Source organism: Filicampus tigris, chromosome 15 (genome assembly GCF_054856515.1).
Source record: "Filicampus tigris isolate MCC_2025a chromosome 15, RoL_Ftig_1.0, whole genome shotgun sequence".
In the NCBI taxonomy this organism is placed as follows: Eukaryota; Metazoa; Chordata; class Actinopteri; order Syngnathiformes; family Syngnathidae; genus Filicampus; species Filicampus tigris.
In genome coordinates, this window is record NC_141231.1 from 2,455,547 (window position 1) to 2,479,251 (window position 23,705).

The following is a 23,705-nucleotide window of genomic DNA, read 5'->3' on the forward strand; positions in this document are numbered from 1 at the left end:
GATAAGATCAGGAATGAGTACATCAGAGGGACAGCACATGTTAGAGGTTTTGGAGATAAGGTCAGAGAGGCCAGACTGAGATGGTTTGGACATGTCCAGAGGAGACATAGTGAATATATTGGTAGAAGGATGCTGAGTTTTGAATTGCCAGGCAGGAGGCCTAGGGAAAGACCAAGGAGGAGGTTTATGGATGTAATGAGGGAGGACATGAAGGTAGTTGGTGTGAGAGAAGAGGATGCAGAGGACAGAGTTAGACGGAGGCAATTGATTCGCTGTGGCGACCCCTGAAGGGAAAAGCCAAAAGGAAAATAATAATAAGAAAGATGGTACATATTGGTACTGTTTACAGGCAAATAGTGCAGATTTGCCTACAAAGGATATTGTTTAGCCCAGTGATGGGCAAAGTTATTAAAATTATTCCTCTACTGATCTGATCAGTTTTAAGTTATAATTACATGAATTCATATCAGTTTGTAGCACTAGGTATGGGCGGATCGCTACCAATATATCTATATTCCGATCCAAAGTGCTCAATTATAAGTATCGATCCTCAAGGTAAAGTATTGATTTTTGCAATTATTTTATGTATACAGTATAATAAGGGCGGCAAGGTGGTCGGCTGGTTAGTACGTCCGCCTCACAGTTCAGAGGTCGTGGATTCGATCCCGGCTCTGGCCTCTCTGTGTGGAGTTTGCATGTTCTCCCCATGCCTTGGTGGGTTTTCTCCGGGTACTCCGGTTTCCTCCCACATTCCAAAAACATGCTTGGTAGGTTGATTGGACACTCTAAATTGCCCCTAGGTGTGATTGTGAGTGCGGATGTTTGTTTGTCTCTGTGTGCCCTGCGATTGACTGGCAATCAATTCAGGGTGTCCCCCGCCTACTGCCCGAAGACAGCTGGGATAGGCTCCAGCACTCCCCGCGACCCTTGTGAGGACAAGGGGTATAGATAATGGATGGATGGATGGATACAGTATAATATATTTATTAATCTAGCATTTAGAAGGTAACGTCCGCTGATAGTGTAGTGGTACACACGCCTGAGTTGTGTGCGGGCAGCGTGGGATCGATTCCCGCTCAGTGACAGTGTCTATGTGTGCCCTGCGACTGGCTGGCGACCAGTTCGGGGTGTAGTCTGCCTTCGCCCATTGACGGCTGGGATAGGCTCCAGCAACTCCCCGCGACCCTGTATAGGATAAGCGGTTTGGAAGATGACATGACATGACATTTAGAAGGTTGTATTGCCATCCAATTGGAATTTTCACTGTGTTGCCAAGGGCAAAGGGTTTTCTGCCTTGGCAAAAATAGACTGCTCTAGTCCCGCCCACCAGAACTTTGTAAACGTATTTGATTGAATGAAGAACGATTAGAGTGAAGCCCTGTCTCATAGGCTCTGCATGGAGTGCATGCCACTGTTGACAAGATGACATGAAAGTGGTAACAAAATAGTTTGAAGTAGTTTGGTTCAACTCATGATGTGTGAGCTCCCACTAGTGTGAGTGCAGCTGCTTGTTCGCAGCTTTGTGTAAAAACAAAAAAAGGCACTTCCAATATTGATATCGGATCACTATCGTGATATTTGCTCCAACATTAAGCACTTGCTATCGGATCAAATCCACAAATCACTAGTATCGCCCATTCCTAACTGTACCTGTTCCTCTCCATTAAAGAACAAAAAACAAGATAACAACATCCCTAACAACTTACAGAATGTGAAATATCTACCATGTGCATGTAATAAATGTGCACAATCATATGGAGATCTGCAGCACTTGATCGCCACTTTATCATCGCATCACTGGAACTAACAGGGACTTTAATGTTTTGCACAGTCACATTTAACGGTTTCATGTTAACAATGTGGAACCTAAATGTAATGATTAAGACATGCATTCAGCGAACTATGGGTAACATAAACACACTTAAACAATCATGATTAACGACCTTATTATGGAAAAAGTTCAGCATTTCATGTCACAATACATCCTGGGAACCCAAGAGTGGCCGAAAAGTATGAAAGTACACAAACAACAATTAGATTTCCATCCATTATCTAGATTACTTCTCTTACTGTTTATTTCTTTAAACTGCATTTCATACAACACATGGCTGCTGTGCTTTCAAAGGCATTCCCACAGGCCAAGCACTTGTTTGTACCCTTACATGAAAAAAAAAGGTAGAGAAATTGTCACTTAGCCCGTTTGTGTACCTTTTATACCATATAGTGCTTAATTGTACCTAAGGGCCCTATTTTCATAGCGAGGGGTACCTTGAGGTCAACGTAAAAGCGCCTCTTAATTTACGTGCCCGGGAATATCTAGTCTACCATCTTTGGAACATCAATGCACATTGGGCATTCTGGCGCACCTGTCAATTTGGTCACAGAAAGTAGACTTCGCTCCGTGTAAAAGTGGGCTCATCTTCATTTCGGTCCGAGGCAAGTCTAGTTTGTGAATTTGCAAGACCACGTCAATTTGCGTGTCGCTAGGCATTTCAGCAGACGGAGAGTGTTTTATTTCCCTCCCTTAGTGCACCTGCCAATTTGGTGAGAAAAAGTTGACAAAATTTTGGACTACCTGAAACCAGATCCTAATGCTGACGCAGGTGGTATAACACAATTTTTGTATATTTGATCGAGGTGCAGGCAGACAGATTAGGTGCTCCGTGGACGTGTGTGGTGGATGTTATCATATTTCAACAGCGTGCAGCATAGGACAATCCCTATGAATCATTGTAGAAAATAATTCATTGGAGTAATTATAATCATTGTCATCTTAAATGTATATTAGTAGCACCATCCCAGACCACATGGCATAACGATTGTGTGTGTTTTGGGGGGTCACACATGGACAGAGCTGGGCACTTTACCCTTTTTTGCCGGTCCGTCCACCGTCCTTGACTTGGATACCCTTCCGTCCTCGTCCCTCCGTCCTTATTCATAAATATTATCGTCCTCCGACCACATCCATCCTCATCCTTCTGAAGCGCTTCCGTTCGTACATTCAGTGCACATTCGGTCGTTGACCCGGTTAGGGATGATTAGAGGGACGGAGAAAAACCTACCTGCGTCTTTGCTTAGTCTGTCCTTTTTTAAAGTGTTCTCGTCCTCCGTCTGACCGTCCACAAAACGGGCGTCCGTCCAGGACAGACCATTCCATCCCAAGGATGGAATGCCCACCTCTGCACATGGATGCACGGTCATGGGTGCAAGGCGGTCTCCAATTGCCCTCATCACATGCATGGCCGACTACATCATTCGCAAGGGGAGATCTTGCAGTTCACCAGTATAAACACACGTAAGATTCACCAATGACATGCAAGGACCCCAGCAAGTCTATTTATGTCTGTTTGCAAAATCAATCACTGCATGCGCATCAACCGCTCTAATTTGAATGAAACTGAGGGAAGCCGCTTCGTTTGGCCGGGACCGGAGGTGGAACTTTTACAACGTTTTGCTGGACCAGAATTCGTCATCTGTCAGCTGCCTGGGTACCCGTCTGTCATTTGTCAGTCCATTCTTTTTTTAGCCGAACTGGATTTTAATCGTCAGTCCGTCAGTTAAGTCCGTGAGTAGTCCGTCAGTAGTTCGTCTGTCCTTCAGAACAGAAGAAGGTTAAAAAAATGTGTACCTTCTTCTGTCCCTTTTTCATGACAAAGTGAAAAGAAAAAATAAGAAAGAAAATCATTTATTACTATGTTTTAAAATATCAAATAAAATGCTGGAAGGCTTAACTGGTGCTATATCAATCACATTTTATTTATATAGCACTTTTCATACATAAAAATGCAACTCAAAGTGCTTTAAAACATTCAAAGCAAAACATAGAATTATCTTCAATCAAAAGAAAAGATAAATTATTTAAAAGTTGTTGAAAGCCAAACTAAAAAGGTGTGTCTTGAGCTTCCTCTTAAAAATATCAACAGTCTCTGCAGACCTGACATCCTCTGGCAGGCTATTCCAAAGGTGAGGACCAAAACGGCTGAATGCAGCCTCGCCATGCATTTTGGTCCTCACCCTTGGAATAAATAAAAGGCCCCCACTAGCCCTGGTGTAGCTCCATCTCTGCATCAGAATGGGAAAAAAAGTTTACCTTTGCTCAGGAGTCACAATTGACGGTTTGGGGCTAGTCTGTAAATGTCCTCGACTGGCTCAAACCTAGGGCTTAGCACATTCGCCTCACAGTTCAGAAGTCACGGGTTCGATTCCAGCCTTCCTGTGTGGAGTGTGCATGTTCTCCCCGTGCCTGCGTGGGTTTTGGCTGGCAACCAATTCAGGGTGCCCCCCGCCTACTGCCCGATGACAGCTGGGATAGGCTCTGAACCTTGTGAGGACAAGCAGTTATGATAATGGCCCAAACCTGGATGGAACATCTCTGGAGAAATCTGAAAATGGCTGTATACCGAGCAATGCTCCCCATCCTGTCTGATGATGCGTGATAGGAACAATCCAAAATAGTGGGGTGATCATTCTTATATTTTCAGAGATTGACGTGGGCAGAAATAGAGACGAGTTTTTTTTTTTTAACATGTAGATTAAAGCGTAAATGTCCTTAACTTGGGAGGGCTGGAACGAATGAAGGCCATTTCAATCAGGGAAACTGATCCGAGAAAATTTAGTTAGAAGCTTGGTCATGGTATGAATTAAATTCGTAAGTCAAGGTACCATATGTCCCTCCCCTCCTCTGTAGAATCACGTGCGAACACGAACAGAGTGGATAGTGGCGTCGTGCCTTCCCACTGTGTTCAGTGTGTTGTGAAGACGGAAGTGACAGAACCTCTTCCCTCGGGCAAACACCTTTTTGGAAATAGTTGCATGAAAATATCGCCGCTTGCTCAGATATGTCCATTGCATACAAAAACAGGTACGTTATGCGTGGGATGATGGACGCGAAAATAGCTTAAACATGAAATACATGATCGTTATTTACTACAGTGACCGGAGCATCCACACAATTCGGGCTAGCAGAACCGTAAACTTTCATTCAAGAGCTATTGTAGATCGTACCACTTGCATTTCACTTTTGTACTGTTTGAAATGTGACAGATGTCGTCAGATAGTCGTTGTGTTGTCCTCAAAACTAATATTTAGCTGTCCGTTTGACAAGCTAGTGATGCTAGCTTCCCGTTAGCATATCAGCTGATAACATTCAACTAACACGAGCCTGTAACGGCTAACGTTTTTGCTATCTTGCTGACTGTGTATTTTTGAAAATGTATTCCAAGCTAAATTGTAAAAGTCCGATTAGCTTTAATTCAATCAATAAACTGTGTTCATTTGGTGTCCAACCCGCTTTCCGTCAAATATGCCCAAATGTTCTGCAATATTCCATGCTATTTTGCCTTCAAATGTGTGTATTCTGTGTTTGTTCATTTTTACAGATATTGGTTTAATTTGGGGTAAATAATGGTACATGAGCACGTGATAAATTCAGAAACGGATCAAAATCACGTTTGACATTTTCATTTTTCATTGATGTAATCATTGGCAAATAGTAATTGGTGGCGTGTTTGGGGATAACATGGGTTCATCCCAGTCCAAAATTCTAATAGGTTTTTGTTCCACTGCAGCTCTATCATACTCCTCTTATCATACTCCTCTTTTTCCGGTAATGGTAATAAGTGTTTAATTCTTACATTTTTTTAAACTCTTTAAACATTTTGGAACCTTTTATACTTTCTTCCATAATGGAAACAACTGCAACTCTAAATCATTGTTTTTATTTAAGAATGTTTTTTTTTTCCATTTCTTTCCGAGTTTTCCTTGCACTTTATACTGTAGAATTACACATGCGCATATATATGTGGTTTATTCAACACATACAATGAGCACATGCTATTACACAAATGAACAGATTGGGGGGAAAACACAAATAACAGCATATAGTGCAAAATACAGTTCAAAATTTTAAATATTGAATACCTCACAGTGATTCAACATGGTCAGCCTTGTAGGTCTAACCGAGGGGTCGGCAAACTGCGGCTACGGAGCCGCATGCGTCTCTTTCATCCTTATGTTGCGGCTCTGCTTTGCTTTGGAAAATGAATTATAATTGTCTCAAGCGCCAGGTTGCATACTATATCCGACATTGACGTCAGGAGCCCAAAACACACGAAAGAGACCGAGGTTGAATTTCTAATGTGGTATGAACGCTTACACACACAAAAAAACCCCAGATTGTTTAAAAAAAGATGGCAGCTTACAGTACTGCGTAAAGATGAAAGTGACTTTCGACAGCCCTGATTTGCAAGCGCTGGGCGCAGAGTTTCAGGAGCAGAAGTCCCATTAACCAGGTAAAATAAATATTCAGGCAATTATTTTGCAAATATTTATTTTTATGGTTAAGTAAAATAGTGCTATTTTTTACATTGTATTATAAAATTCAGGTCAAGTCTACACACTCCAAAAGCCCAAAGGATGACAGCTCACAGCATTTTTGATTGCTAGATGGATAATTTAAGTTCAGCTTTTTAATTCATTTTAAAGAATCCTTCCAGAGATGATGCAAGTTTTTCAAATCACTGTAACTCATGAACTGTTTAAGATAGCAACGTAATTCCAACGGATTCTGAAAGCAGAGAAGTGGAACTTTCTGCCGATACTTTCTTTTAGAAAATAGATGATTACATAGACGGGAAAAAATGGGCTTCCGACTATGCTTATTCCGACTATTTTTTTAAGTTTTCACGTTTATCGCTGCCAAAATGCATCCATCATAGGCGAATAGGTGGACTGGTGTTCTGAAATTCTATCCTACCTGTCGAGACGTCCTACTAATGCCTAGTGCGCTTGCGCACGCATGCGCACAACGCCGATATGGGTTTTTGTGGGAATTTTGTAATACGTTGGGTTAAAAGCGGTGAGTACTTACTATTTTAGTTTTTTATTGAGTCTTGTTTGACTTTTTCATTGCCTCAAAAATACTTTTGGCGTGTGATTTCCGTCATAGCTTTTAAGCATTGTGTGTGTTCTTGTTTTGTTGCTTTTGAGCATAGTGTTGATTTTTTGAACACATTCAATCAATCACATTTTATTTATATAGCACTTTTCATACATAAAAATGCAACTCAAAGTGCTTTAAAACATTCAAAGCAAAACATAATTAGAAAAAAAAAAAAAAAAAAAATCCGTTCATGCCCTCCCTCCCAACATACCCAAGACAGATATCCATTAGTACTATAGCAATCATTCACACACACCCACACAAAGTGCACAACCTGATAAAATGTGTTAAAAAGACATGACAAGGCACAGAGAAACCATATGAGGGGAATGACAGCCACATTGTGGTTTGACCACATTCATCATGCATATATATATTTTATATTATATGGCTACATTCTAATAGTGTCACCAGTATAGTTATGTTTAGGTTTATTTTATTATCCATCCATCAATTATCCTAACCGCTTATCCTCACAAGGGTCACGGGCTTGCTGGAGCCTATCCCAGCTGTCATCGGGCAGTAGGCGGGGGACACCCTGAATTGGTTGCCAGTCAATTGCAGAGCACACAGAGACAAACAAACATTTGCACTCATATTCACACCTAGGGGCAATTTAGAGTGATCAATTAACCTACCAAGCATGGTTTTGGAATGTGGGAGGAAACCCACGCAGGCACGGTGAGAACATGCAAACTCCACACAGGAAGGCCAGGGCCGGAATCGAACCCACGACCTCCGAACTGTGAGGCCGACATGCTAACCGGTCGACCACTGTACCGCTCTTTTATTATTTATTATTTATTCATTTATTTATTTATTTTTCTCGAGGTTAAGCGCTTAATTTTAATTATGGGTGGATTGTTCTGACATGCATTGTGAGAGAGAGGTCCTGTTAGGGGCATATTTGTATGTACTGCAGTGTTAATTATGTAAATATTTATATAAACTTAGTTTGTATAATACCTTGTGTGTCCCTAATTCCATGATGATTAAAAAAAATAATAATACTGAAATGATAAGTGATAAGTAGCATTATTTGATTTTGGCAAATGGCTGCAATGACACTGAAAATGAAACATTTCAAGGGGTCTGAATACTTAAAGGGCTAGCAGAACCGTGTGTGATGCTACGTTCACACCAAACGCAAACGAAGCGTTCCCAGTCGCTTGATTCGCTCACGTTTGACCGCTGGAAATTTGAAACCTGAAATGCTGCAGCCGCTCATTCGCTCACAGCGGAGAGGGGAGGGACTTCGCTTGGTAGAAGTCTACGACAGTAGTTTTCAACATCATAATCAATTGGCCGACACACTATGCTAATGCTAACAATTTTGCTGTCTTGGTATAAAAAGCCGCAGAGTGAACAGGACGTCATTTGGCTGTGTATGACGCAGTATGCCCGATGCTGATTGGCTCCCGCAGTGTGCCCGATGCTGATTGGCTGCCGCAGTATCCCTGATGCTGATTGGCTGCCGCGAGGCAGAGTGGCGAGAAAAGTTGACTTGATTAATACGCGACGAATGGGGCGAATGGACGGATTTTCGGTGCTTCTCTCTGCGTCCCACCGCTCCAAACGCATCATTCGCAGCGCCCGACGCGCAACCGCGCCCGCCCGCGCGAATTACATTGACTCCAATACAAACGCGCTGCCAGAAACGCATCATCTGCGTTTGGTGTGAACGTAGCATGACTCGAATTGAAACGCGACGCCAGAAACTCCCCCACCGCAATGTAATTGCGACGATTCGACGATGGTTCTGATAACATTCTCCATTCCTTTTCACAGAATACAGGACTTCAAAGTAGCTTTGACAGAAGAAAACATAAACTTGAAAACACTAAGAGAGCTGTGCTTCAATGGTAAGTCTCTGTCATATTGCTCTATTGTTTCCTACTGCTCTGATAAGTCTTAGTTGAACAGGGTTTGACCGTCCATTTCTTTATTCATCTTAGGAATTCCATTTGAAGGAGGCATACGGGCACTTTGTTGGAAGGTAAGCATGATTAGTTTAGCATGATTTACACTTGTTCAGTGTACTGTATAGCAGTGTTTTTCAACTTTTTTGAGTCAAGGCACATTTATTTCATTGAAAAAATCTCGCGGCACACCCGCAGCTGAAATTGTGAAAAAAAAAGAAGCTTATTTTAACAAGATAATTGTTATATTGTTTATATACAAGCATTTTTTAACATTGACGAATGACGTCATATCGTCTTGAATAGGAATTAAATAAATACAAAGAAAAAAGTATTTCATAATGTTTCATATTGATACTTACTCAGTGTGAAACATGGGCCTATTTGGATAAACATTCGTCACTAATTCGCTTGTCTCTAAACAAAGACAATTGGCTACCTGCTGCTGCCACCTGCTGGTATAGAAGAGTACTACAATGTATATAAGACATGATTACGCTGCCAGGCGCTAGACCGCACAGGGACACAAATTAGATAATTTCCCAAGGCACACCTGACAATATCACACACACAGTTTGAAAAACACTCCTGTGTAGTACAGTGGAACATCGAGTTACGAACGACCCTTTTATGAACTTTTCAAGTTACTCACAAAAATTTTGTCGAAAATCTGCCTCTCGTTACATACGTACATACATGCGTGCATGCATGCATGCATACATACATACATACATACAGTGAGTTAAAATAAGTAGTGAAAAATGTTGCAAAATAAAAGAAAATGTTAACAGGAAATGGTGTTGTGTACCAATATGAGAAAGTGAGCAGCAAAATGAAGAGAAGTGTAATGTATACAGAAGTGAGATTTAATAGAAGAATAGAGGAATTTAAAGAAATTAAGTGTATGATAAAATCCTTTGACATACATAAAATGAATATTTGAGCGCACTGGCACTAGAATTTGAAACAATACCACCTGACAATGACAATAAAGGCCTTCTACTCTTCTCTTTTTAGATCCTTCTTAATTACCTACCTCTTGATCAGACGCGATGGGACTCCTTCCTGAAAAAGGAAAGGTAGAGTAAACATTCTTCATAGAAAAAAGCCAAACTGCTTATTATTATGTATGGAGTAGTTAAAATAAGAGAAATAACGTTGGATATGACATACTTTATATTTAGTTTTTGAAGAAAAAAAAAATCCTCATTCCAATTTATATTAATGCCCGGAATTAATCCTTTTATCTTTTACTATTATTGATCAGTAATCCCAGATTTTAACATAATCATTTTCAAAAATTGGTCATTTTGTGTTTCTAAATCTTGTTTGTTTGTTCATTGTTTGTTTTTAGATGAAAACGATTTATCCAGAATCTATTTTATCTCTACATATGAATGATATCGCACCTCTTAGAAAGGTAGAATTGTCATACACATTTCATTTGCGACAGGGAGGTGTATTCCCAGTTTCTGAAAGAAATGATCATCCAACCTGGCATTGCCAAAGCCAACCTGGGCCTATCCAGAGAAGACGTTACTATGGAAGACCATGTGAGTCAAATTTTATTTTTTTGTTCTACAGTGTTGCTCGAATCAAATAACACCAACACAGAGTAAGAATACCTTTCCATTAAAAATGAAATAAAACAAACAATGCTCATTGAAATAACTTGAAATTGGCAAAACAAATTTTCTGTAAAGAACGCTGTAAAATGAAACAGTCTTGAAAATTTGACACACCGCAGAAAAGAGTGTTGTTAACAAGCCTGCCAAATTTGAATGAATAAATAATCTATTTAAATTGGGTACTCATCTCACAGTTTGTGCTCAGGTGTCTTATGTCAGTGGTGTGAGATATAATTTTAATAACGTGCACCATTATTTTAATAAATGGCAGCTGAATGGATCAGTGGGTAACCCTACTTGCTTCAGACACGGACCATCGTTCAAGTCTCCGTCAAGGTGAAGGGTAACATTCAGTTGGCAAGTAGGAAAGACTTACCGCTATATACCGATTATCAGCCACTGCTGGTTCCAAGCCTGAAAATAGTAGTAAAGGCAGCAGCATGTACATGAAAGAACAAAATGAATACCGTACCATATTTTCCGGACTATAAGTCGCACCTTTTATATAAGATGCACCTACTCTATTTAAAAAAAATAATAATAATAATGAAAAAAACATATATAAGCCACACCTTTATATAAACCGAACATAGGAAAAATAGGGCCCGTGCAAATCGCGTCATCGCTGACGTCGGGGGTATATGTTGGGAGCGCACTGGACGCGACTTGACTACTGTTGTTACACCCAAGACAAAACTGGCTGTGTTTGTTGCTTGATTTAGACGGCCGAAATATACAAACATGGTGAACCGTGGCTGTGTTAGGGGGTGCAGCAATCAATGCCACCCATCATCGCAAAGGAAGTACATTTAATAACGGACACAGTTTTTATAGGTTTCCTGCTTGGCGGAAGACCAAGGGAACCCTCGTTTTGAACATGTCGAAACAAAGTCGGGTGGCTTGGTTATCGGCTGTAAGATGAAAACATTTCACCATAACCAACCTTCCGTCTTGGGCGAGATTATGCTCCGTACATTTTCATAGCCGTAAATTAAAAACAAAGTAAATAATCCTGTTGCTTCCTCTCTTTTAATCATGTACATGCATGCACTCAGTGAGTTGAGATAAAAGGAAAGAAGGAATGATCAACAATCACTTACACTGTTAAAAAGGAAATAAGTACGTTCGTTTGTGTATCTTAAGTGGACGACTCACAAACAAACACACATCACGTACCTTAGTCCGAATGACGGTGTTATTATTGTTCGCCGCCTTCATCATCTGCAGGACCTGCACCTACCCGTTTGAAGGCACTCACACTACACGAAAATATCCGGCGCACTCAAAGGAGGACCGGTTCACAGCTCCACTCAGTATTGGGAATTCTGTAGGGATCCAAACCATTCACTGTACAGTGGTACCTCTACTTATGAAATTAATTGGTTCTGGAAGAAATTTCTTAAGTAGAACATTTTGTAAGTAGAGACCTGTTTTCCATGTAAATGACCTAATCCGTTCCAAGCCCCCCAATATTCAGACATAAATGTTTTATAAAGCATAAAAATGCATCAAAACATGTAACACGTACATGTTACAGTTAGATTATTGCACAATAAATGAGAGTTGTGCATAATGTAAAAAAAAAAAAAAAAAGAGAGTAAAGAATAAAAATGATGGTCGTTTACCTCTTAATTGCTGTCCTCATCGCTTTTTGGCCTCTTTGGTTCATGTTCTCTCTCAGAAGTAGTTTTTGCCTGGCGTTTTGTAAAGAACTGATTTAATAACGTGGCGACTGTTGATACACTACGGTCATATTCTTTGGCGAGATCCACCAAACGCATCCCCTTCTCATACTTTTCTATTATCGCTTGCTTCGTTTGAATGGACAAAAAAGCGTTTTTCTCCTTTTTTTCTTTTCCTCGTTTCTAATTCACGTAAAACTATCGGAACATCTCATGGCCCGAGGGGCGAATGACGAGGACGCTGCATAGACATATCTATCTATCTACCTGTCTATCTGTACACATAGACACATACGGTAGAGGTCCCTCTTAGCCAATGGGATGCCAGGAAGATGCTAGGCTAGCCAATGGCAGAGCAGCTGTGAGTATGTTGCGTTCAGGAAACTCAGAGTAGCAGCCCATACTGTATTTTTACCTTTCGTATCTTGAAATTTCTTTCGTAACGAGGCAATATTTTCCTGTTGAGGCGTTTCGTAACTAGAAAATTTCATATGTAGAGACGTTCGTAAGCAGAGGTACCACTGTATGTGTATCTTTGCAAAATATGGTTCTCCGGCTTCACTGTCGAATTTGTCTTTCTCAAGCCCTGTCAAATTCTTGCATTTTAACGTGTTTTTCAATCGACAAATACACAGCCTTTAACGTGTCGCTGCCACTCGAGTTTGTCAGATCTATCCGCATACCCTTAATTCATAACCTAGTGCACAGCGCCCTCGCCTGCTGGACTCCTCCACCTGCAGTCACATCCTGTTATTGGAAATTGTATTTTATTGTAATTCCGGTTAGACCGCCCCTACAGGTGGAAGAAAAATCCACAGAATAGCCGCACCGGTCAATAAACTGCATAGTTCAAAACCTAGGAAAAAAGTCCGGAAAATACGGTAACGGTTCTTTTTTTGCTCCATATTGCACATTATAAGGGCAGGAATACATAAACCATGTGTGTAAGTTACGTAGTGTGCATCTCTCAGTGCAAATGTTACAGCTGCTGTCATTATCCACAAGAGGAAAGTAATCAGCAAAATACACTCCCCTCTAAAATGATAACATGAACAGTGCATTAAATTCTTTGATTTTATTCCCAACTGAAGTCATATAGGTTTGACATCAAGATGACTATGAGACAAGATCGTTTTAGCTTTTATTACCAGATTATTTACACATGGATATTTTGCAATATTTTTGTATACAGTGAACTTGGTAATTAGTCATGTGTTTTTGGTCATTATTTTGCTGCATGATAAAGGATCTTAAATCAGTTTTTGTTGCATCTTTCTTTTACATCGGCAGACAAAATGTCTGACTGAATGGCAAATGACATTACCTCCACTGCGTTTCAAAGATGAGCTTGTTTGATCAAGAGCAGATACACCCCTTTCTTTTTGCAAACTTTTGACACCAAAGCGGTAGTTTGGTGAAGGTTCCTTGTCCAATGAGTCCATAAATGTTCTCCCAGATTTTTTTTTTTTAAGGCTTGCCAATTTATTTTTAGGCAAATTCCAATCTGGCACCCTATTCTTCTTGCTAGTATGTGGTTTGCTTCTGATGTAGCCACAACGTCTTTTGTTCATGAAGTTTTCTGAGATAAAAAAAGTAGATTGTTTGTGACACCTTTATTCTTGCCCTCTAGAGGTTGTTGCTGATGTCAGTTCATGTCACTGATAGTTGTTTTATAGGCCTCTCAGAATGTTCCTCATGTCTTCAACTTCAGCTCTTTTGGTTTCTCTCTGCCGCTAGACATTCCAAATGATCTTACTGGCTGTGTACAATGTTTGTCCAGTGGTTCTAGATGGATTTTACCTCTCTCTTTTCTCTCCTCCTTCTCTCCCCTCATTCTTGCTGTCACGCTTTCTCTCCTGCTCTCACTATCCCCCTTCATCTAATTGTCCGTTCCCTTGATGACCCCTTGAACTTGGCAAAGAGGAAAAAAAAATCACACCAAGTCAGGATGCGTGAGTAGGGAGCTTGCTCCAGCACAGTGATATTCTTCACACACTGAGGAATTGTCAGATGCTCGGGGTAATGTCAGAAGACACGTTGTCTCAGTGAAGCAGCCACAATTTATCCTGCAACAACTCTTGCCTCTTCTTGTGCACTGAATGCCGCAAACGCCACAGAATCTCTTTGTAGACATGCTCGTTCTAGTTTGGGTTTGTCTTTTGTGACACAAGCCCTAGAGCCTAGACCTTTTCTGACACACCGCATAAATGTACTGTAGTTTTGTGTATAACATTTGTTTTTTATTCACAGTACAACAAAACAAACATTTCATCCTGTATGTCCATATCCATAACACAAGCATTCATGTACATGCACACACGTGCAAGGGGAATAGCCCTGCGCAGTGGATAGACACTAAGCCCCAGCACTAGACACCAGCAAGGGACTAGCACCAACCCACCGGTACCAGGGAAAATACAAAGAGTGCAGAATAATGTTCACAAAGAAATTATCTTTTTGAATTGTGAGAAAAATTAACTGTGCAGATGTTAATGAAGTCTGTCTGTTTTGTTGTTGTTGCTTTTTTTTTTTTTTTTCACTTTTTGGACATTATTGATGGGAAATTGCAGTAAGCAAACTGTATTGTTGGAATCAGGAGTGGGATTAAATAAATTATGCTTCTTCCCACTCCCTTTTGAACATGTTAATTCACTATTGACTGTAAAACGTGATTTTGGTTTAGTTTTGCTATTGAATAACCTTGATGTGTTGTTGTTTTTTTTCTTGATGATGCTTTGTGTTATTCATAGATTCAAAGCTGTGGCAAACTTCCACAGGATCATCTGGTGTCTTTTCACCATTTCTCTTCCATTGCATTTGATCAGCTACACTTGCAAACAGTTTATTAAAGAAGGAAAAAATCCCAATTCGGATTGCACAATGTTCTCTCGCCCCCCAAATAAAATAAAATAAAATAAACAACACTCTCCCAAAACAACAAATCGCCTGAAAATTGTTTTGTCTCCAGTACAGCTGTAATCATTACAAATATGTTATGTTCGAAAGTAACAGTTGTCCAGTCCACTGAAGCTACAGAACCCTTAAAGGGGAAGTCAACCCAAAACAATTCTTTGCAATATTATGTTCTATGCACCTTCACTAGTCTAAACATGGCATTCTGATTACACTACGTTTGTGGAATATGAGTTAAGCAGCAAAATCTAGCCATTTTAGCGGGCGGCCGTTATGTCACTTCTGTGGACTGAAAATGACATCACAGCTGCCCAGGGCTCAGGTAACCACCAATCATGGCTCACCTGATTTCTGAAGCTGAACCATGATTGGTTTTTACCTGAGCCGAGCCCTGAGCAACTTTGATGTCATTTTCAGTCGACAGCAAGTATTAAAGTGGCTAATGGTTAGCTCCCCGTTGGTATATGTTTTTTTTCCCCTTTTTAATTCTTGTTTTGATTTTCAGCCTCTAAATCCAAATCCAGAGAGCAGGTGGAATACATACTTCAAAGATAATGAAATTCTACTTCAAATTGATAAGGATGTAAGGTATGGACCTAACTTAATACTCTCATACCTGTTTCTTCCTAAATCTTCTTTGTCTTTGTCATCAGAAGTACATCAGAAGTACAGCGAGTTACTAAATATTGAGTTTCTTGTCTTCTTACTTTTACAGGAGGTTGTATCCAGACATGGCCTTTTTCCAGCGTCCTACGGACTACCCTTGCCAACTTATCTTGGACCCTCAGAATGATTATGAGACATTGCGTCGACGAGTGGAACAAACCACCCTGAAAGCACAAACTGTAAATCGTAACCGCAGTGGAGTAACTAATGTATGTATAAATGTCCTCTTTCGTTGATTGTAATTGGGAAAACACTTGTTTGATCAGTTATGCTTATTTTCAAGCAGTGTAAATATGATGGGAAAACAAAGATTTATTTGTAAAGTCAGTTCTAGTGAATACTAGACTACTTTTTAATCATCTTACCTTGGTCATTTTAAAATGTAGAATTATCAAATAAATGGATGTGCTTTTATTAAAAGTGATTCGGAACAATCTCAATGTATGACAGGCGCAACAAGTTAGCGTTCACTCAGTGATTCCGTAACATTTGGCAGCTCTGCGTTTTGCCATTCGCAGTTTTGCGTTTCAGTGGATTCATTTGAGGAGCAAAATACACATTTTACGGTGCAAACAGCGATGCAAAACCACTTATTTCGAGCCTTGATATGATAACTGCACACTACTAACTCGAGGAAATTGCATCTGTCCTCCCAGGTCAGCTCTCCTGGAAAGTCTTTGAACCTGTATCCATCTAATGAATACGAGGTGTTGCCCAATGGGAGTGAAGCACACTGGGAAGTGGTGGAGCGCATCCTCTTCATTTATGCCAAACTCAATCCTGGGATTGCTTACGTCCAGGGCATGAATGAAATTGTTGGTCCAATTTACTATACCTTTGCCACAGACCCCAACAGCCAATGGAAAGGTAAGTTAACATTTCATTCAAGTGAAATACTGTGTAATCCCTGTAATGTCCTTTTTTCAACCACAAGCACTTCTAGTTTAGGTACAGTGCAATTAATAGTGTGTTAAAATGTGAATTGAAGCAACTGGAAGGTCACAGTAAACACTTGTACTGACATTTTATTACATTTGTATACCGAAATAGTGTTGTCTATTTTTCTTTGCAGAGCATGCAGAAGCAGATACATTCTTCTGTTTTACCAACCTAATGTCTGAGAACAGAGATAATTTCATCAAGAGCCTGGATGATTCCCAGTGTGGCATAACATACAAGATGGAGAGTGTGTACTCAATGCTCAAAGAAAAAGACCAGGAGCTCTATTTCAAGCTTGTAAGGACACGTTAAAATGTTCATTCCTGTCTTCTCCCCAAAAAATGTTTATCTTTTAGCATCATATCACCCTATTATTGAGATTGTTGTTTGGATATACTCTACCCTCCATAATGATTGGCACCCCTGGTGAAGATGTGTTCTTAAACTTCTATAAAGGTCAGTTGTTTCACTAAATAATATAGGACCCCCCCATACTTTGCACAACTCCCTTCTGCCAACAAAACAGCACCTACTCTTTTCCTATAATGTTTCACAACATGGAAGAATACAAAAAGGGGAATCTTCAACCTCTTTGCACAATGTCTCAAGATCATCCAGCCACCTGGGTCCTCCCCTCTGCACTCTCCTTTTTAGCTCGCTCCACAGGTTTTCAATGGGATTGAAGTCTGGGGGTCGAGATGGCGCGAGCAGGAGCTTGATTCTGTGTCTGGTGAACCATGTCTGTAATTTTCAGTATGAGCGTATGCTTTTATGATACAAAGAGAATTTTTTTAAAAGGTTTTTAACACATCTTAACCAGGGGTGCCAATAATTATGGAGGGCGCTCTATATACAGTGGTTATAAAAAGTCTACAAATGTTCGAATGTCAGGTCTTTGTGGTGTAAAAAAAAGATCTGACGAAGAGAAATATTTCAAAGGTTTTCTACCATTGTGACTGATAACCTGTGCAACTCAACAGCAAAAAGTCAAAACAAATAAAGAAAAAGCTGTTTCACAATGCAAAACCATTCACATAACCTGTCAGCATTTAAAATGTCTCTGATTGATGATGAACTCCCAACTGAAGTTCGTTTTGACATTAATGGCGTGTTTCTCCTTTTTTCTTACACATAGCTAGAACAGAATATCAAGCCTCAGTACTTCACCTTCCGCTGGCTGACCCTGTTGTTATCACAGGAGTTCCTCCTACCAGATGTCATCCGCATTTGGGATACTCTGTTTTCTGACCAGGACCGCTTCCACTTCCTCATCCTGGTCTGCTGTGCCATGCTCATGTGAGAGACTCAGTCCCTTAGTGATAAAATGAGTACTGATATGCTGTGTCATGTTATTCATGGTTTCTCTTTTACTTCACTCATTTACAGACTGATCCGGGATAACCTCCTGGCAGGAGACTTCACAGTGAATATGAGATTACTACAGGTAGGTGTCTTTTGGAAAATGCAACAAAGGTTCATTATATTGGTTTGGAAACTTTATTCCTCATTCTCAAAAATCCAAGCAGACTCAAATGCATCACAACGAACCATGTGAGAAGGTTCTTTTCTTATTGGATGTAAGAACATAAATTGGAAGAAGGTTTGCGGTATGAACTCATCTTGAAGCAGAATTGGAATTTGTTGATAGCACATGTTACTGCGTATATTTACATAGGTTTGATTCTGAATGTTTGCCGTTAATGTTATACATTAATGGCTACATTATGCCGCCGTCCCTGTGTTACCTATATCTTTGCTGCTGTAACACTGAACATTTCCTCACTGTGGGATCAATAAAGGCCTTCTTATCTTATCTTATCTTTTTTTTTCCGAAAAAGTTTTTTCCCCCTAAAGCATGTTCGTTATTGTTGTAAGCCTGTGTGTCTCCAAAACTGATTTGAATCAGAAAATTGGTTTGAATTTAAGACACACGAGTTAGTCATTCCTCTTTAAAATATATAAAGATGCATATCAAATTGTCTTTTATCTGAGAGCTGTAGCCAAACTCAGCCGTACGGTATTGAATTAAAGCAAGTCCTGCCACTTGAAAATTGAACAGTCCTTGAATTGTATGGCACCCCATGTATCGAGATCACGCATCTGATCTTGTTATATTGCAGATAAGTGTACACCCCCTTCCTCTGTAACACAGTTCAGTTTGAACATTAACACTATGCTTAAATATAGGTAAAAAAAAAAAACTGCTGTACATAAATGATTCAATTCAAATGTGTTGCACATGAAAATAAAAAAATATTCATAAAAGTTACCAAATACTAAAAAGTTCAAGACAACTGAACTGTACTTGGGATGAGATTCTTTTGGAGTGAGCTGGCATACCACTAGTGGTATTAGTAACATACTTTGAGAATCACTGGCAACGTTTACATGGACACAATTATTCAGTTTAAAAGCCTGATCGGACTATAAATGCTTTGTGTACACACCCGATTCGGAATATTCTGACCCACTCAAACCCATTCCGATCAATATTTTATTCCAAAGAAGAGAGGTGTTTTATGATTGAAAATCTGATCAACACGCATGAATACGCTTATTCTGAAATTTCGGAACAATCCGTTTCTACCGTGCATGTCTGTGATGTCAATGTACGCATTTCTGGAGACTAATAGAAGCAGAGCGAGCAAAAGACATGGTGGGCACGAGACTGAACTGCTTTGTATCTCCATTAGGAAGTCATACCTGTCAACTTGTACGTTTTCCCCGTATGTTATACGCTTTTTGATCATTTCAAATTGTGTACGCCGCTTATCAATTTTTTGTACGGGGGGGAAAAAAAACTCGTTTTTTGTTAGACCGATCTCGTCTTGTCCATTTCGGCTCCAATCCGGAGCGTCCGTTAGCGATTTCGACTGCAAACTTCGGCCGGCTTTCACGAGCAAAGTTTCGGCAAATCTTGGTATTACTAACTTGTTGGAAAAGAAAAACTTCAATACAGTGTACATGGGGCATACATAGGGCAAGAAGGCACTTAAGTGGATTTATCTACTCATTTTGTTCACGTCATGTTTCATTTTGTTCTCAGGATTACCCCATCTCAGATGTCCATACCATCCTGACTAAGGCCAAAGAGCTGCAGGACAACTCATAACCTGTTCACTCTTCCATCGGCTGCTTCCTGTCAGATGTAGTGAGTGGAAGCCCAAACAAGAACAAAGCATTGTCAATTATGTTTAAGGACCTAAATGCATGTGTTGTGGGGGGAAAAAAAAACAGCATATTGCTTTTTAACTGGACGACTGATGTTGTGGTCAGAGGGGACTGCAAAGAGAACGATAGAACATCCTTCATTGTGGTGAGGAGGAAACGCATCTCAGTGCATTATGGGGAACAGGTCGCTGTGGTCATCCTCCATTCTCAGCCATCTCTCCCATGGAGATTTGTTGTCCTGACCAAGTTTGCATCTGGGGCAGCAGGACGCATGCTACATCAATCCAACCAATCGTTATGAAAAACATTCCAGACATGTTCAACAATGGAGTCGACATTTGAACGAAACACTGCAATACAATTCGTAAGCGTATTAAATTAGTTTGAGCAAGAGTGCATGTTTTCCTTTCCTATGTTTTTGATTGTTGTATGTTTTAAACACTTGATGAATCCTGTACACAGTTTTTTGATCTTTGACAGTGACAGTATTTGAAAGGTAATTATGAAGTGATAGGACGTCTTTTGAAAAATTATTAGTATACTTCAGCATTGTGCCTTTAGCCCTGTGGTGAATTTAAATATCTTGCTCTATAATACCCTGACAGAATGAAATATTGAAATAATTGCAAAAAAGTACACTTTCCAACATTTTTATATATCAAAGTTTTGCTGAACCCAGGTTTATGTTGCAAGTGAACATTTTCGTTCTGGCTTTTATGTGACACATCGTCTGCTTTGCACTTTTGACATGATGTACTATTCATGACGGAATGTGACTACGGGCTTGTACATTTTGTTTTGTCTTGACGTGAAGAGAGCACATGGCCACCTTGGGAAAATTTGTTGTGATCCATCTTATTTTCCTTTACAGAGTATTTGCCTTTCGTGCAATCATTCAAACCTCACATTTGGGGACATTTATTTTTATTGTGATGATACCGTTCTCGACATTGAAGTGTATTACATTTTTTGATTTTATTTTTATTTTTTATTTTTTTTATGCTTCCTACCACTTTCCTGACTGAGTAAATCACTGCAATGCAAGCCCTTCGTCAGTTTGGAATTACAATGTGAATATACAGAATGTATCCAAAACCTTGGTCTACCACATATCTCCCACCCAAAAACATAACAGGGTTAATCTATAAATAAACTCAAGTGACGTCATCTCAGAATCATCGTTTGTTTTGCTTAGTAATTATACAGTAATGGGGTTCCTTGTAGATTAATTACTTGCTGGATTGGCTGAATGTAGAAGACGTGTTTTAATTTTGTCAGTTGTCTCATGTATAGTGAACTCAATTTTCAATATATTTGTATGTTATGTATGTTTTGACTTTCGGCATTGGTCCCCACAGCGAGTCACTCACAGGAATTGTTGGTACAGTTTTTACGCCAGTTGACCTTTCTAACCCCGCCTAAACAACTAACTTTTTTTAGTCTGTGTTTGGGACCTGCTGTGGCTGGTTATTGAGGCAGTTAAACCCACACCATCTACACGAAAGGTAGCACCATTTACCACCATACTATATGTAGAGTTTACACTTAAATAAACACTCCTAGTAAATTTGAATGTTGCATAATTCATGATTCACCCTTTACTTGGTGTACTGGTACTGCTTTTGTTCAAACTGCATTTCTATTCTGCATCAACATTTTTTTTTCATCAGAAAGCTGCTTAAAAGAATGTATATTCGCTGAGGCGAGGGTGAGGAAGAGAAGGTCGACTGGGGTATGTGTTGCCAATGTAAAAAAATAGATTATCAAATGTTAAACATTTATACTAAAACGTATCAGAGCTCAACTTTAATTGTCCAATGCCAGAATGAAACATTTGCATTTTTTGAACACAGATTATCTGTTTTTTTTGGTTTTTTGAATTGGACAAGTGCTGTTGTTCATTTGAAATAATGGTAACAAATCAAGGAAATAGGATTTTCCTTACAGTAAGTCTACATACAGTAATTGTAGAAGCCTCCAACTTTAATTGTAACACAACTGTAACAACACTTGCATGTAAAAGTAACTATATAAGTACCCGTTAACACCAAAACAAACCATTTTAATATTGTGTGCAGTGCAAACCATTATGAAGCGCCTTAAAAATGAAGTTTGTGGTGGGAAGGATACAGTGTTCACTGTACTTGATGTTAAATCTGTCAGGTTGCATGTTCCAAACTTTTTAATCATGATTTTGTAATGGCTCCAGTGTTAATACTTGTATATATGTTTTTACTTGTTTTCAGATGTGCATTAAAATGAATGATGGCAACATACCTTACAAGAGTTTGGTTTGTTTCACGGGATTCGGGAATGATGCAGTTTACCATGCTAGATTTTGCTGAGCATACAGTTGAAACCAGACGTTTACACATACGTATGCACTATATGGAAATAAAGCTTCTTCCCTCAATGTCTGACGTTTCCTACCCGTTAAGAGGTCCAACCAATGCCCAGTGTGCTGGCGCACGCATTCGCACAAAGCGAGTAAGTGTTTCCGTGGGAATTTTGTAACTTTTTATCCTCCCTGTTGTACGTTCGGTTAAAAGCAGTGAGTACTACTGTTTTCGTTTTTGAGTCTTCTTTGACTTTTTCATTGCTTCAAAAATGCTTTTGCCGTGTGATTTCCGTCATAGCTTTTAAGCATTGTGTGTTTTCATGTATTAGCTTTTGAGCAGAGTGTTGATCTGTTGACCACATTCATCACACAGTGTATGTATACTACACTCAATTGTCAGGACATCCACCTCTTACGCCTCCGTCTAAGTATTTTCTTAAAGAAGGAAATCAACCCAAACATATTGTTTTTCCAAAATATGTTCTCAGCAGGCCCACTAGTTGAAACACCTTATTCTGATTAATATTGCGTTTGTGGAATATGAGTTAAGCAGCAAAATCCACCCGTTTGTAGCAATCTATGGAGGCGGCCTTTTTATCACTTCTGTCGACTGAAAATGACCAATCACGGCTCAGCTTTAGAAAACAGGTCAGCTCTGATTGGTCGTTACCCAAGCCCTGAGCAGTTTTAATGTCATTTTCAGTCGACAGAAGTGACAAAATGGCCGCCCCAAGAGATGGCCAAAAACGGGTGGATTAACTCTTATTCCACAAATGCAATATTGATCAAAATGCCTTGTTTCAACTAGTGCACTTGCATAGAACATATTCTTGAAAAAAATATGTTTGGGTTGACTTCCACTTTAAAGTACTTTACTTGTTTTCCACTTTAGGCGGAATGTCCAGCTCTGCTAATTGGGAACTGGTGGGTGCTATGATTGGGTATAAAAGGAACTTGCCTGAATTGTTCGGTCATTCACGACACAAATAAAGATGAGTCCTTATTTCATCTGTTGAGATGTTAAACTTCCTCAGAATTTAAAAGGTTAAAATCTCAGATGATGTCCTTACCTGCTATTGGAATTTACTTCTGAGTGGTCTTTCATCACTTCTGAAAGTTTGGGGTCAATGTTTTTCCCAAGGTACTGTTTGTTATGAACCAAAACTTCAAAAGATTTTTCTCAAAATGAGGGTCTTCAGCATACCGACATTGAAATTGCTGTAACTTTGTCAATTTTTGAGGTACTTCCATGTATTATACATAATTTGGGGAGAATTACAATACAGTAAATGGCTCTCAATTTTCATTTTTGGAGACATATGCTTGTTTTTTTGAAAACACATCACCTATTTTTTTTTGTTTGTTTAATTTGAATGAAAAAAGATGACGCCAAGAATTAAAAGTTCAAATTTAGTAAACAAAATAAAAGAATAACAATAAAATATTTAATAATCAGTTGTGTTACCTTCTACTTTTCGAGAATCATCGATACATGAGTGAGTGGGTACT

General features: G+C 39.5%; 1 protein-coding gene across 2 annotated transcripts; it reads left to right on the forward strand.

Moving 5' to 3' along the window:
- Positions 1–4,659: 4,659 nt before the first annotated feature.
- tbc1d13 (TBC1 domain family, member 13) lies at positions 4,660–22,134 on the forward strand. Of its 2 annotated transcripts, none has more exons than XM_086054158.1 (12): positions 4,660–4,861; positions 8,729–8,802; positions 8,896–8,936; positions 9,877–9,938; positions 10,313–10,412; positions 15,588–15,670; positions 15,798–15,957; positions 16,405–16,615; positions 16,821–16,984; positions 17,886–17,983; positions 18,074–18,131; positions 19,734–22,134. In XM_086054158.1, exons 1-12 carry the CDS (start codon positions 4,839–4,841, stop codon positions 19,797–19,799), a joined length of 1,140 nt encoding a protein of 379 aa, XP_085910284.1. In that variant the 5' UTR covers positions 4,660–4,838; the 3' UTR covers positions 19,800–22,134. The 2 variants fall into 2 exon arrangements, with proteins under 2 accessions (XP_085910284.1, XP_085910283.1); XM_086054157.1 differs by having other exon boundaries at positions 4,661–4,861; positions 17,823–17,983.
- Positions 22,135–23,705: the final 1,571 nt, after the last annotated feature.